At 42.6% G+C, this 12,887-nt stretch overlaps 1 protein-coding gene across 1 annotated transcript in view; it reads right to left on the bottom strand.

Annotated features, from left to right (window-relative positions):
* The window catches only part of STX12 (syntaxin 12), a 42,720-nt gene that overhangs the window by 19,816 nt on the left and 10,017 nt on the right, over nt 1-12,887 (bottom strand). The window contains exons 2-3 of the mRNA XM_047792840.1: nt 6,801-6,870; nt 4,842-4,941 (exon numbers count right to left, since the gene is read on the bottom strand). Coding sequence (XP_047648796.1) covers nt 4,842-4,941; nt 6,801-6,870 — 170 coding nt within the window. The remainder of the gene's footprint in view (nt 1-4,841; nt 4,942-6,800; nt 6,871-12,887) is intronic.

Below are 12,887 nucleotides of genomic sequence, written 5' to 3'. Positions count from 1 at the left end.
ACACAGTAAGTAGTAGGGAGAGAATTTAAATCCAGGAAATTTGGCTCCAGAGTATATAGCTGCTTTCTTAGAACATTCTTCCCCTCAGGACAAATCTGCATGAGTGGGAATATTAGGTCAAAAGGCACAAACTTTTTTATGACTAAGCATTGTCAATCGGCTGAGTGAAGAAGTTTGGGTGAAACAGGAGGAATTCAGTATAAGCAACACATTAAATTTTAGATGAGGTTAGTATACTTGAGAGGAGATGTCACAACAGGAATTGGCAATAAGAGCCAATTACTTAGAGGCTTAGGGACTAGGACTGGAAAAAGATCTGGGGGTCATATTCATGAAGGTGACATGGAGCTCATGAAAGTAGAAAAAATTCCTGTGGCAGAAAGCATAGAATAATAAAATTAAGAGGATCAATGGAAGAGCCTTGGGGCACACTCACTTCTAGGAAGATACAGATTCAGAGAAGGAGGCTGGCACAGGAGAAAATAGGCCAGAAAGGGATCACCAGAGCTGTGGGACAGAAGGAAAGGAGATCATGGAAAGAGGAGAGAAATTTCAGTGAAGACAGGATGGGCAAGAGGATCAAATGAAACAAAGAAAATAAAACAAAAAATAATAAAATAATAATAATAAAAACAAAAAAGGCCACTAGAGGAGTTCCCATTGTGGCACAGTGGGATCACGGCATCTCTGCAGTGCCAGGACACAGGTTCCATCCCTGGCTGGGCACAGTGGGTTAAAGGATCTGGTATGCCATTGCCAATGGTGCAGGTCACAACTGCAGCTCTATCTGATCCCTGACCCAGGAACTCCACATGCTGCAGGGCGGCCCTTTAATGCCACTGGATTTGGCAGGTGGAAGAGCACTGTACTGATGTACTGATGATAGTACACAAGTATGACAAAAATGTTACAAGTAGGATGTATGGTTTGATGTATCGTCCAGCAGCAAAAAAAAATGGGTGACAGGGCTAAGATTAATTAGATAAAGAAATGAAAGGGAAAGGAGCACTCAGCACAATAGGAGGAGGGGAATCAAGAATTTCTTCTTTTTTTTTTTTTTGTCTTTTTAGGGCCGCACCTGAGGCATATGGAGGTTATCAGGCTAGGGGTCTAATCAGAGCTGTAGCCACCAGCCTACTCCACAGCCACAGCAATGCAGGATCCAAGCCACGTCTGCAACCTACACCACAGCCCACAGCAATGCCAGATCCTGAACCCACTGAGCGAGGCCAGGGACCTAACCCGCAACCTCATGGTTCCTAGTCAGATTCATTTCTGCTGTGCCACAATGGGAACTCATTTTTCTTCTTTTTTTTAATGGTTGCATCCACGGCATGTGGAAGTTCCCAGGCCAGGGATTGAATCTGAGCCACAGTTGTGGCAACACTGAATCCTTTAACCCACTGTGCTGGGCCAAGGATCGAATCCCCAGCTTTGCAGCAACCCAAACCATAACAGTCAGATTCTTATTCTCCAAGGATTTGCATTTCACCAGACAGAATGTGTTTGCAGACCTATTTCATGTTCTTAATTATCCAAGATAATTTAACTTTCTATTTCTATCTTTCTTAGGCTACTATTTAAAATTAAGCACTTTCAGAGTCCCCATCGTGGCTCAGCGGTTAGCAAACCTGACTAGCATCAATGGGGATGCAGGTTCGATCCCTGACCTCACTCAGTGGGTTAAGGATGCTGCATTGCCGTGAGCTGTGGTGTGAGCTGCAGATGTGGCTCGGATCCCGAGTTGCTGTGGCTATAGTGTAGGCCAGTGGCTACAGCTCCAATTTGATCCCTAGCCTGGGAACATCCCTATGCTGTGGGTGCAGCCCTTAAAAGACAAAAAGACCAAAAAATAAAAAAATTTAAAAATTAAAAATAAATAAATAAAATTAAGTACTTTCAATACCCTGATTATATCAGACTCTTAGACTACCTTTTTCTTTTTCTTTTTTTTCTTTTTAGGGCTGCACACTTGGCATGGAAGTTCCCAGGCAAGGGATCGAATTGGAGCTGTAGCTGCCAGCCTACACTACAGCCACCACAACGCAGGACCCGAGCCATGTCTGTGACCTACACCACAGCTCACGGCAACACCAGATCCTCAACCCACTGAGCGAGGCCAGAGATCGAACCTGTGTCATCATGATGCTAGTCAGATTCATTTCTGCTGAGCCACTACGGGAACTTCTAGACCCCTTTTTTACTACTACTAAAACCATCTATAAGTGTGTATTCCCTAAGTGCACAGATGGGAGGAGGAAAAGGGTGATTAGGAACAATTTTGAGATATTGGATGGCAAAGGGGAAGTGGGCCATGACTGAAATATCACATGAGTAACAACTAAAATAACAGCACATACATGGATAGCCAGAGTGTTTATGTTAAGGTTACTACTTTGTAACAGGATGACAAAACACCTAGTTTTGGTTCCTTTCTTTTGTGCAAGGAGACGCCAAAACTTCAAAGGCTGAACATGTACTTCATCACGCAGTTTTCTAGGTATGGGTTAAACTGATGATTTTCAAACTTTTTTGACAGAAACACAGTAAGAATGTGACATCTTGACCTAGTACCATATATATACAAATCTATAAAACAAAAGTTTCATGTAACAATATGTATCCGCATTACATGGTTACACATGTAGTATTTCTACTCTGTTTCAATTGTTTTAAATGCTGATTACAACACACTAAAATTATTTAAAAAAAAAAAGAGTTCCCTTTCTGGTGCAGTGGGTTAAGAATCTGACTACAATGGCTTGGGTCACTGCAGAGGTGCACATTTGATCCTGGTCCAGCACAATGGGTTAAAGGATCTGGCATTGCCAGAGCTGTGGCATAGCAGCTGGAGCTTAGATTCAGTCTCTAGTTGGTAATTTCCATATGCCACAGTTGCAGCCATAAAAAGTAAATAAATTAAATTATTTTATGTTTCAACAGCCACAACTCACAGGCAACTTGAGTCAGGTAAGTGAGAGGCTTCATCTTTAGAGCTATCAGAGATAGGATATCAACATATAAGAAGTTCAATAATAAAAAGCAGTATAAGTTACGTGCTCCCATGAATGGTATAGAAGCTCAAAGCAAAATGGAATCACAATAGGCTAAGATAGATGGAGAAGGTTTTTGTCCTGGAACAGAGAGGTTTTGAGGCAGACCATGAATAATAGGTAAAAAAGTCAAGCCACAATGTAGGGGGCACATCTGAGTTCAGGAACGTGTCAAGAAGAGGCATGGCATATCACAGGAACAATGAATTCCAGTAAAGAGTGTGTGTTTTTAAAGGATTTAAATAGACACTGAAGGTCCTTTCGGCTCTCTGAGCAGCACCAAAGCCGTTGACAAAAATGAGTGCCTTAAGGTGGCAAAAAGGGAGCCAAGAAGAAAGTGGCTGACCCATTTTCTAAGAAACATTGCTATAATGTGAAAGCAATATGAGAAATACTGGGGAAAAAACTAGTCACGAGCACTCAAGGAAGCAAAAATGCATCTGATGGGGTCATATGTTTGAAGTATAAACCTTGCTGATCTGCAGAACGATGAAGCCGCATTTAGAAAATTCCAGCTAGGAGTTCTTGTTGTGGTGCATCAAAAACGAATATGAGTAGTATCCATGAGGATTTGGGTTCAATTTCTGGCATCACTCAGTGGGTCAAGGATCTGGTGTTGCTGTGAGCTGTGGTGTAGGTCACAGATGCGGCTCAGGTCCTGCGTTGCTGTGGCTGTGGCGTAGGCCAGCAGCTGTAGTTCCAATTCGACCCCTAGCCTGGGAACTTCCATATGCTGTGGGCGCTGAAAAGCAAAAAAAAAAAAAAAGGAAAATTCAAGCACTGAGGATGTGTAGGGCAAAAACCACCTAACCAGCTTTCATGTCATGGATTTTATCTGTGATAATATGTGCTCCATGGTCAAAAAATGGCAGACTATGATTGAAGCTCATGTTAATGTCAAGACTACCAATGGTTATTTGCTTCATCTATTTCTGTGTGGGTTTTACTGGGAAAAAAAAAATGCAACAGATTCAGAAAACCTCTTAGGACCAGCACCAACAGGTCTGCCAAATCTGGAAGAAGATGATGGAAATCATGACCCGAGAGGCGCAAACAAACGACTTGAAAGAGGTGGTCAACAAACTGATTCCAGGAGTTCCCGTTGTGGCTCAGTGGTAACAAACCCAACTAGAATCCATGATGACGCGGGTTTGATCCCTGGCCTTGCTCAGTGGGTTAAGGATCTGGCGCTGCTGTGGCTGTGGGGTAGGCTTGTAGCCACAGCTCCGATTTGACCCCTAGCCTGGGAACCTCCACATGAAGCCATGGATGTGGCCTTAAAAAGACAAAAAAAGAAAAAGAAAATGACCTGAAAAGAGAAATCTTTTTTCCTGAGTATTTCTAAATGACTCATGATGTAACATGAAAGTGACTGCAAACTATAAAGAACGTTTGCTTGAAATTTATAGATACTGGATGTAAAACAAACTATGATCAAGGCTGAAAGCATAAAGCTGCTAGTCAAACCCCAACAAGACACAAACATTGAGATTCTTCAGTTAAACCCATTTGACTAATATACTAATACATTATTGCTAATAACAGCAGCAGCTCCCACATACTGAGTACCTACTACATGTCAGGCACCTCACAAGATCTGGTGCATATGTATGTTCTTTCTCTTGTCACAACAGACACTTAGCCATTTTATGGATAAGGAAATTAAGGTTCACAGAAGGTCTGTCTAGAACCAAAGGCCAAGTTTCTTTTGTCTCACACACTGCCTTTCCATTAAAATAAAGTTCTTGCTTATCAAATAAATAAACCCAATACCCAGAAAATACCAACCTGTTCTGAAGTAGATAAAGGAAGAGGCAAGGACCCTAATTCCTTCAGTAATTCATTTGTTTCCTTGGCAAGCTGATTTGTAGAGTGTTGTAACTGTTGCCTAAAAAGAAAAGATATGTTTCAGGAGACCTGTTATAGTTATAGTATCAGTTTGTTCCCAGAACCTCTCACTAGCCAGGGAATGAAAAGGCATCTGAAGAAACGGGTTCCTTGATGCCCAGGTTCACAGCAAAATTCAGGAAACAGTACCTGGTTACACTCCCTTCCAGCTGTCTTCGTATTACTGAGTAGAAAGAACCTGCTTCAAAGAAACCTGCTGATTAGGTATTTTAACTCTTTGGGGAGAAAAGAAAAGCATTTTCAGCAGTTCTGATAGAAATACAAGAGCAACCACTCCCACACCTCAATCTAATAGTTTTAACACACCGAATCACTCCCACAACTCTCACACTGAAACGCCCAGGAGTTCTGGACAGTCACTGCCTGTAACAGCCCACTGACTAGCGACAGAATCCAGGCACTGGGTTGGGCGAAAGGTGCATTAGAAGCACAGCTTCTACCCTGGGTAACAACCTCTAAAGATAACCTCCTACATTCTGTCTTAAAGCTGCTGCTTTTTCAACTTTACCCTTGGCTCCCTACCTGGCCTTTGTGCTTGATTTTCTGGCTCTTCCCTCCAAAACAAATAAGCCCTATACTGCGTAAAAAAAAAAAAATGTAAGGAGCAGAGGGGGAAAGAAATTAAAGAGGAAAGAGTATGTGCTATATTAAGTGGAAATGCAGGGTAGCGGAAATAACAAAAAGATCTTCCTTCAGTCATTGTCTCCTCTACTATCTGGTCATTTCTACAGAGGTTTTAAGGGAGGACAGAGAAACCACACTAATTATTAGTGTTTTTTCACTGCAAAGGGGTCCCTGAGATTTAAGGAAACAAAAACAAAACAAAAAACCAAAATAAGAGAGTCAAAACCAAGAGGGAGTCAAAATAAACAATCAAACAAACAAACAAACAAAAACCCAAAGAGGGAGTCAATCAGTAGCCTGAACATCCCAGACAGCACGGACATCTGCAGAGCTCACATCTCCCTGGGAAAAGCTCAAGGCAGTAAGTTACTTCCCACTTCACAACATCTAGGACAGGAAACAAAGAATATGATGCAGTAGATTCTAAAGATGAAAATGAGAACTTCTAAAAGCAGAGATGGAGTCAAGAAGAACATGATAAAAAGAATCTACTCTACTATTCTCTTGCTCAGACTCTCCTCAGGTCTTTCTGAATACATTTTCCTATTATTACATATAGTTGGAAATCCAGCTAAATTGGACAAGCTCTGTAGATCATCAGGAGTCCTCTGCCAACACGGAAGCTCATTAAAACAGAATGTAGGAGTTCCCGTCGTGGCGCAGTGGTTAACGAATCCGACTAGGAACCATGAGGTTGCGGGTTCGGTCCCTGCCCTTGCTCAGTGGGTTAACGATCCGGCGTTGCCGTGAGCTGTGGTGTAGGTTGCAGATGCGGCTCGGATCCCAAGTTGCTGTGGCCCTGGCGTAGGCCGGTGGCTACAGCTCCGATTCAACCCCTAGCCTGGGAGCCTCTATATGCCGCAGGAGCGGCCCAAGAAATAGCAAAAAGACAAAAAATAAAAAATAAAAATAAAAAAATAAAACAGAATGTAGTTTTAAGAGTGGTAGGGATTCTCTCTCTGCTTCCCTAAATTGTTCTGCTAAACTGCCCAAGGCAAGAAAGAAGCAGAGTTCAAGGGCTTTGAGACGCAGAAGAGATCACAACCCATTAATATATTTTGTTGCAACTTCTATAGATCCCGCTATGACCTCATGTCCCACCACCTCTTGTTCTGACTCCATAGGCCTGAAACCTCAGCTGCCCATGCAGCAAGGACATTTAGTGTGTCCTCAAAGGGCCCTCACAAATCCCAACCTTGTTAGCAGGTTACTCACAGGTTTTCCTGTAACTTGCTGGAATCCTGCTTAGTTCCCAGTTGGCTCATCAAATTCTTTATCTGAGCAGCTGGGGAGAAGGGGAAAGAAGGTTTATTAAAAAGAAAAATACAGTCATCAGGAGCACCTACTTCTCATATCACTGGACGTTCCACATCCTGAATAAGTACAAACAACTAATAGAAAGCATGCTATGATCAAGACCTTGACATATACATTCTTTTCGAAAACTACTTATGCGGTCTGCCTTTCTCCTACTAGAGTAACTATGCCACCAAGCAGAGGATGGTGGTTTTGTTCGTCACTTCATTTTGCTAGATCTCTATGGCACTGGTTAAAATGTCACTTTTATTAGAATGGCCTTGATACCAGGTATCAATTCACAACGATAAAAACTTAAATCCAGAGTTCCCATCATGGCTCAGTGGTTAACGAATCCAACTAGGAACCACAAGGTTTCGGGTTCAATCCCTGGCCTCACTCCATGGGTTAAGGATCCAGCATTTCCGTGAGCTGCGGTGTAGGTCGCAGACACGGCTCGGATCTGGCGTTGCTGTGGCTGTGGCGTAGGCCAGCGGCTATAGCTTCGATTGGATCCCTAGCCTGGGAACCTCCATATGCCATGGGTGTGGCCCTAGAAAAGACAAAGACAAAAAAAAAAAAAACCAAAAAACTTAAATACACTAGTACACAATAATTTTATATAGTAAATATTTCTGGAAAGACAATGTACATTTATTATTAATAATAAGTTACCACTAATTGAGCACTTCTTTGTGCCAAGTACTATCTTAGGAGCTTTGTACATATTATCTTACTCGTTTTCATAGTGACAGTCTGAAATAGATGTATCTTCATTTTTCAGATTAGGAAACACATTCAGAGAAGTTAAGTATCTTCTATAAGGGTACACAGTAAGTAGCAGGGCAAAAAATTCCGTCCTAGGTACTTCAGACTCTAATGCCTATGTTCTTTCAGCTATGCTGTCTGTAGTCAGTGGATCATTTTGTTCGGATTTCTCTACCTTTTCCTAGGTATTTTGCTAAGATTAGAAATGATCATGTTTGAATGCTAATGTTTAGGCCCCTGGCCCTGGACTAGGAAAGCAGAGGTCCAGAGGAACTGATTACCTATCAATAAGGAAAAACACTCTTGGAGTTCCCCTTGTGGCTCAGCAGAAGCGAATCTGACTAGTATCCATGAGGACGCAGATCGGATCCCTGGCCTTGCTCAGTGGATTGAGGATCCGTCATTGTCATGAGCTGTGGTACAGCTCGCAGACCCAGCTTGGATCTGGCATTGCTGTGGCTGTGGGCTGTGCCACAGGCCAGCAACTACAGCTCTGATTCAACCCCGACCCTGGGAATTTCCATATGCCATGGGTATGGCCCTAAAAAGACCAAAAAAAAAAAGGAAAAACACTCTTAACACCAGCCCGCCTGGGAATCTGAACACCCTTGTCCCTCAATGATTTCTGTGCTAGGAATAGAGCCCTTGATTTCTTGTGCTCTACTTTCTATTTTATTTTTTTGGTTGGAGGGGAGGATGAGGGAGATTCATTCATTCATTCATAGAGGTTGGAATTTTATTGTACGACTTTTTTGTTTGCTTGCATACTTGCATTTAAGAGCATTCACTGTCCTCTGCTGTAAGCAGCTGGAACTCAGAACACAATAATAGAGTACTCTTTGCCAAGGGAAACAATCATCTTCAAGTTTCACTGGAACTTCAAGAGAGAAGAGAACACAATAGGTATATGGCTCCTCCAGTCAAAAGACAGTCTCCTTTGTGAGGGCCTTTCCTATCCTCTCAGGATTAATATGAAGTTGCACTTGTGAAACACCAGATTGCTAAATGACTGGTTTAGTGTACATACTGTTCCTATGATATACACAAATTAACAATGTATATATTTAATTGTGTATATCACAGGAACAGTATATATACAAGGCTTCCATACCCAATGAGAAAGAACCTTCATTTATTAGACTTCTGAATTTTAAAAACTGTTTATCACACAACAGTATTCCTTAGGTAACCAAATTTGGGTATCATAGTCATAAATTTATCCCTAATTTGGTCACCAAGAGTAGTAAAAAGGCAAGCTGAAGTTTATTAAGCACCAGTTACCTTAAAAAAACAGAGATATGTGGGAGTTCTCATTTGTGGCGCAGCGGAAATGAATCCAACTAGTATCCATGAGGAAATATTTTAATCCCTGGCCTTGATCAGTGGGTTGGGAATCCTGCATTGCCATGAGCTGCAGTGTAGGTCGCAGATTCCATGTTGCTGTGGTGTGCTGTGGGCCAGCAGCTGTAGCTCCAATTTGACCCCTGGCCTGGAAACTTTCATATGCTGCAGGTGCAGCCCTAAAAACCAAAAATAACAAAAACAAAAAAAAACCTCCAAAAAAACAAAAAACCCACAGATATGCTAATAGCCTCTAAATCTGCTAAGAAATAGGGATTAAACAAAATTTTCTAGGTGATCGCTGGGTAACTACCCATAACCTAATCCTTAGCAGAGTGTACAAATTATTTCTCCTATAAAAATTAATAATCAGAAACCTCAATTAGGAGTTCCCATTGGGGCTCAGCAGAAACAATCTGACTAGCTTCCATGACGATGCAGGTTTGATCCCAGGCCTTGCTCAGTGAGTTGAGGATCCGGTGTTGCCATGAGCTGTGGTGTAGGCTGCAGATGCGGCTCAGATCTGGTGTTACTGTGGCTGTGGTGTAGGCCGGCGGCTACAGCTCCTGATTCAACCCCTAGCCTGGGAGCCTCCATATGCTGTGAGTGCGGCCCTAAAAAAAGAGAAAGAAAAAAAAAAAACCTCAATTAAACAGAGCTGGGAGAACAGAAGGGGGAGCTCTCACATCCTGACACAAGAGCAAAGCCCAACAGGTAGCCCTGTTAGTCACGGAAAAGCCTTGGACCCTTTGTTTACTATAGCCTGCCCAACTTCCTTTTCCCTCTACAAGAGTGTCCTCCTTCCCTAGCCATGAGGGGACTTGCGCTTGGCTTGCCATGACTACTGCCCCAAATGGCATTTCTCTGCTGATCCTGAATACACCTTTCTTTGCTGGAGAAATATCTGGCAGTTTTTTGTTTTAGGTCAACACTCCCCACCCCAAATCACTATGTCATCATGGGTATTATAAAGCAAGTTTTCAAAGTCGAGAATATATAAGTTTGTAACACTTCAAATTATGATTTTATCTTATTTTGAGACCATTTTTAAAGCAAAGATACAACTCCAATTTTATCACAGAAATAAAGGATTCACTTGATAGAAGATCTGTCTTTTGACAAACTTTCCAAAAATATAACTATTCTATTAAATGAGGGTTTTTAGCTTAATGGTTCCATAAAAAAATGTAAGCACTATAAAATACTGCATTCTGAAGTTTCTGCTGTGGTGCAGCTGGTTAAGGATCTGGCATTGTCACAGCTGTGGTGTATGTAGGTTGCAGATGCAGCTCAGATTCAATCTCTGGCCCAAGAATTTCCATATGCCATGGGTTTGGCCAAAGACAAAACAAAACAAAACAAAAACACCCTGCATTCTGCTACAAAAGCATTACATAAGATATAAATAACCATTTTTCATCACTAAGAGACAGTGTCCTTCTTATCTAAGTCAAATGGGAATCAGAATGTCACTAAAGCCATCAGCTAGATGGTTAAAAAAAGAATTTAAGAAAAAGGACAGACATTAGTATTTACTGAGCATTCACCCTGTGTCAGACATAGAGCTAGGTACTTGATGTGGTATAGTAAAAAAAAATATTTGGTTTTTGTCTCCAGTTCTTGGCACAAAACTCCTAAAGTCTTGTAATTTCCTGAGTGATAGGAGTGTCTTTTGTTATTCATAAAGAGCTCCTTTTGAGCATACCAAGTTAACCTACTGAGGTGACTTAGGGTAGGGCCCCTGATAGCCTTAGGTTAAGTAGGGCTAGTCACCAGAAAGACTAAATGATTAGCAGATTGGAACTTTTAGCCTTACCCACCAACCGCTGGAAAGGGGAATAGTGTGGAGTTGGGGGCAAGGGGGGACACGCACAGATTAAACTCTACAAATTCTTGACCTAGATTTGATGAGCTTCTGGACTGGAGAACACATGGTGATATGGGGAGGGTATCAGTGCCCAGAGAGAGCTTGGAAGTTCTGAGCCTCTTCCTACATACCTTCCTCCAGGTACCTCTTCCATCCAGCTATTCCTGAATTACATCCTTTTATAATCAACCAGTAATCTAGTAAATAAATGTTCTCCTGAGTTATGTGAGCTGTGCTAGCAAACTAACTGAACCCAAAGAGGGAGTCATGGGAACTTCCAATATAGCCTACTAGTCAGAAGCACAGACCAACAACTTGGACTTAAAACTGGCAACCAAAGGCTCAGGCGGCGGGGGTGGGGGTGGGGGGGTGGAGTCTCGTGGGACTAAGGCCTTAACTTGTGGAATCTGATCTAACTCCAGGTAAATAGTGTCAGAATCAAGTTAAACTACAGGATACCTAATTGATGCTCAGAGAATCTGAGAACTGCTTGGTGTATGGTAAACTCAAACATCTGGTATCAGAAGTACTGAGGATGAAAGAAACACAAGAGAAGTGTTTTTCCTTTACACTTTGTGTGTGTGTGTGCGCGCGCGCGCGGGCGTGCGTGTGTCTTTTTGCCTTTTCTAGGGCCGCTCCTGCACCATATGGAGGTTCCCAGGCTAGGGGTCTAATCAGAGCTGTAGCTGCCGGCCTACACCACAGCCACAGCAATGCTGGATCTGAGCCACCTCTGCAACCTACACCACAGCTCACGGCAACGCGGGATCCTTAACCCACTGAGCAAGGCCAGGGATCGAACCCACAACCTCATGGTTCCTAGTCGGATTCGTTCACCACTGAGCCACGATGGGAACTCCTCCTTTACACTTGATAAGCATTATCTTACTAGAGTCCAGCAGCATTATTACAGATGGACATACTGAGTCTCATAAGCATTACAAAACTCATTCGTTCATTTATTCAGAGTACCTACTCTACATTGTTCTATGTTCTAGAAGATAACTGCTCTCAATAAGCTTATATTTTAAGGAAAAGAGATATCAGGTGGTGATAAGTGCTATGAAGAAAAATAAATTTGGGTAAGGGCTGGACAAACAAGGCAGGGAGAGGGTACTAGTTTACACTAGTTTAGTGTGGTCAGAGAAGACCTCTCTGATAAGGTGACATAGGGCAGAGACCTAAAGGAAGTGAAAGAGCAGCTACGGGAAATATCTGGGGGAGAAGCTTTCTAGCAGAGTATTAAGCACAAAGTCCCCAGGGCAAGAGCACTTGTGATGGAGGCACAGGAAGAGGCCAGGGTGGCTAGAGTGAGCAAGAGAGAGGTAAGATGGAGCGGGGAGCTAGATTCCATGGGGCCTTGCAAACTAGGCGAGCATGTCAAATTGGGGGGAGGGGCACACCCATGCATGTGTAAGTTCCCAGTCCAGGGATCAAAGCTGCATCACAGCAGTGACCCAAGCTGCAACAGTGACAACGCCAGATCCTTAACCCACTAGAACTTCAAATTTTAGTGAAATTGGAAGCCACTGATGGTTTTGAGCAGTGTCATAATAACCAGAATTCAAACCCAGGGCTAATTCCAATAGCTATGTTCATTACGGCACATTATGTTCTCTCAAAAGGCTGGTGCCTAAAGGAAATAAACAGAATGTAGCGACATAGGGCAGCTTCCATTCCAATGTCTCACTTAGCCCCACCCTGCTTATCTGGTAGCTCCCTAACTTAACAGCTCTCTGCTCCAGATAGCTGATGCCCTTGCTCTGACCTGCTCCCTTCCCCAACTCCCTCCCACCTTTGAGAATGTTCCTGTGTATTCAACAGAGTCCAGCAGAGTGCTGAACACCCAGTGGGTACAAAGTAACTGCTGATTAATTGAGTTAGCCTTTGTTTTATGTCTTGACACTTTAAGGCAGAAGATATGAATGAATGTGAGTTAGGAATAAACTCTAAGCCAGACTCAACCACTAACTAGATGTGTGGCACCAAGCAAGTCATTTCATGTTGCTGGGTCTCTTTTCACCAATCGT

This window comes from Phacochoerus africanus, chromosome 8 (assembly GCF_016906955.1).
Source record: "Phacochoerus africanus isolate WHEZ1 chromosome 8, ROS_Pafr_v1, whole genome shotgun sequence".
NCBI lineage: Eukaryota > Metazoa > Chordata > Mammalia > Artiodactyla > Suidae > Phacochoerus > Phacochoerus africanus.
The sequence above is the reverse complement of the archived record's forward strand: the minus strand, read 5'-3'. Positions and strand labels throughout refer to the sequence as shown.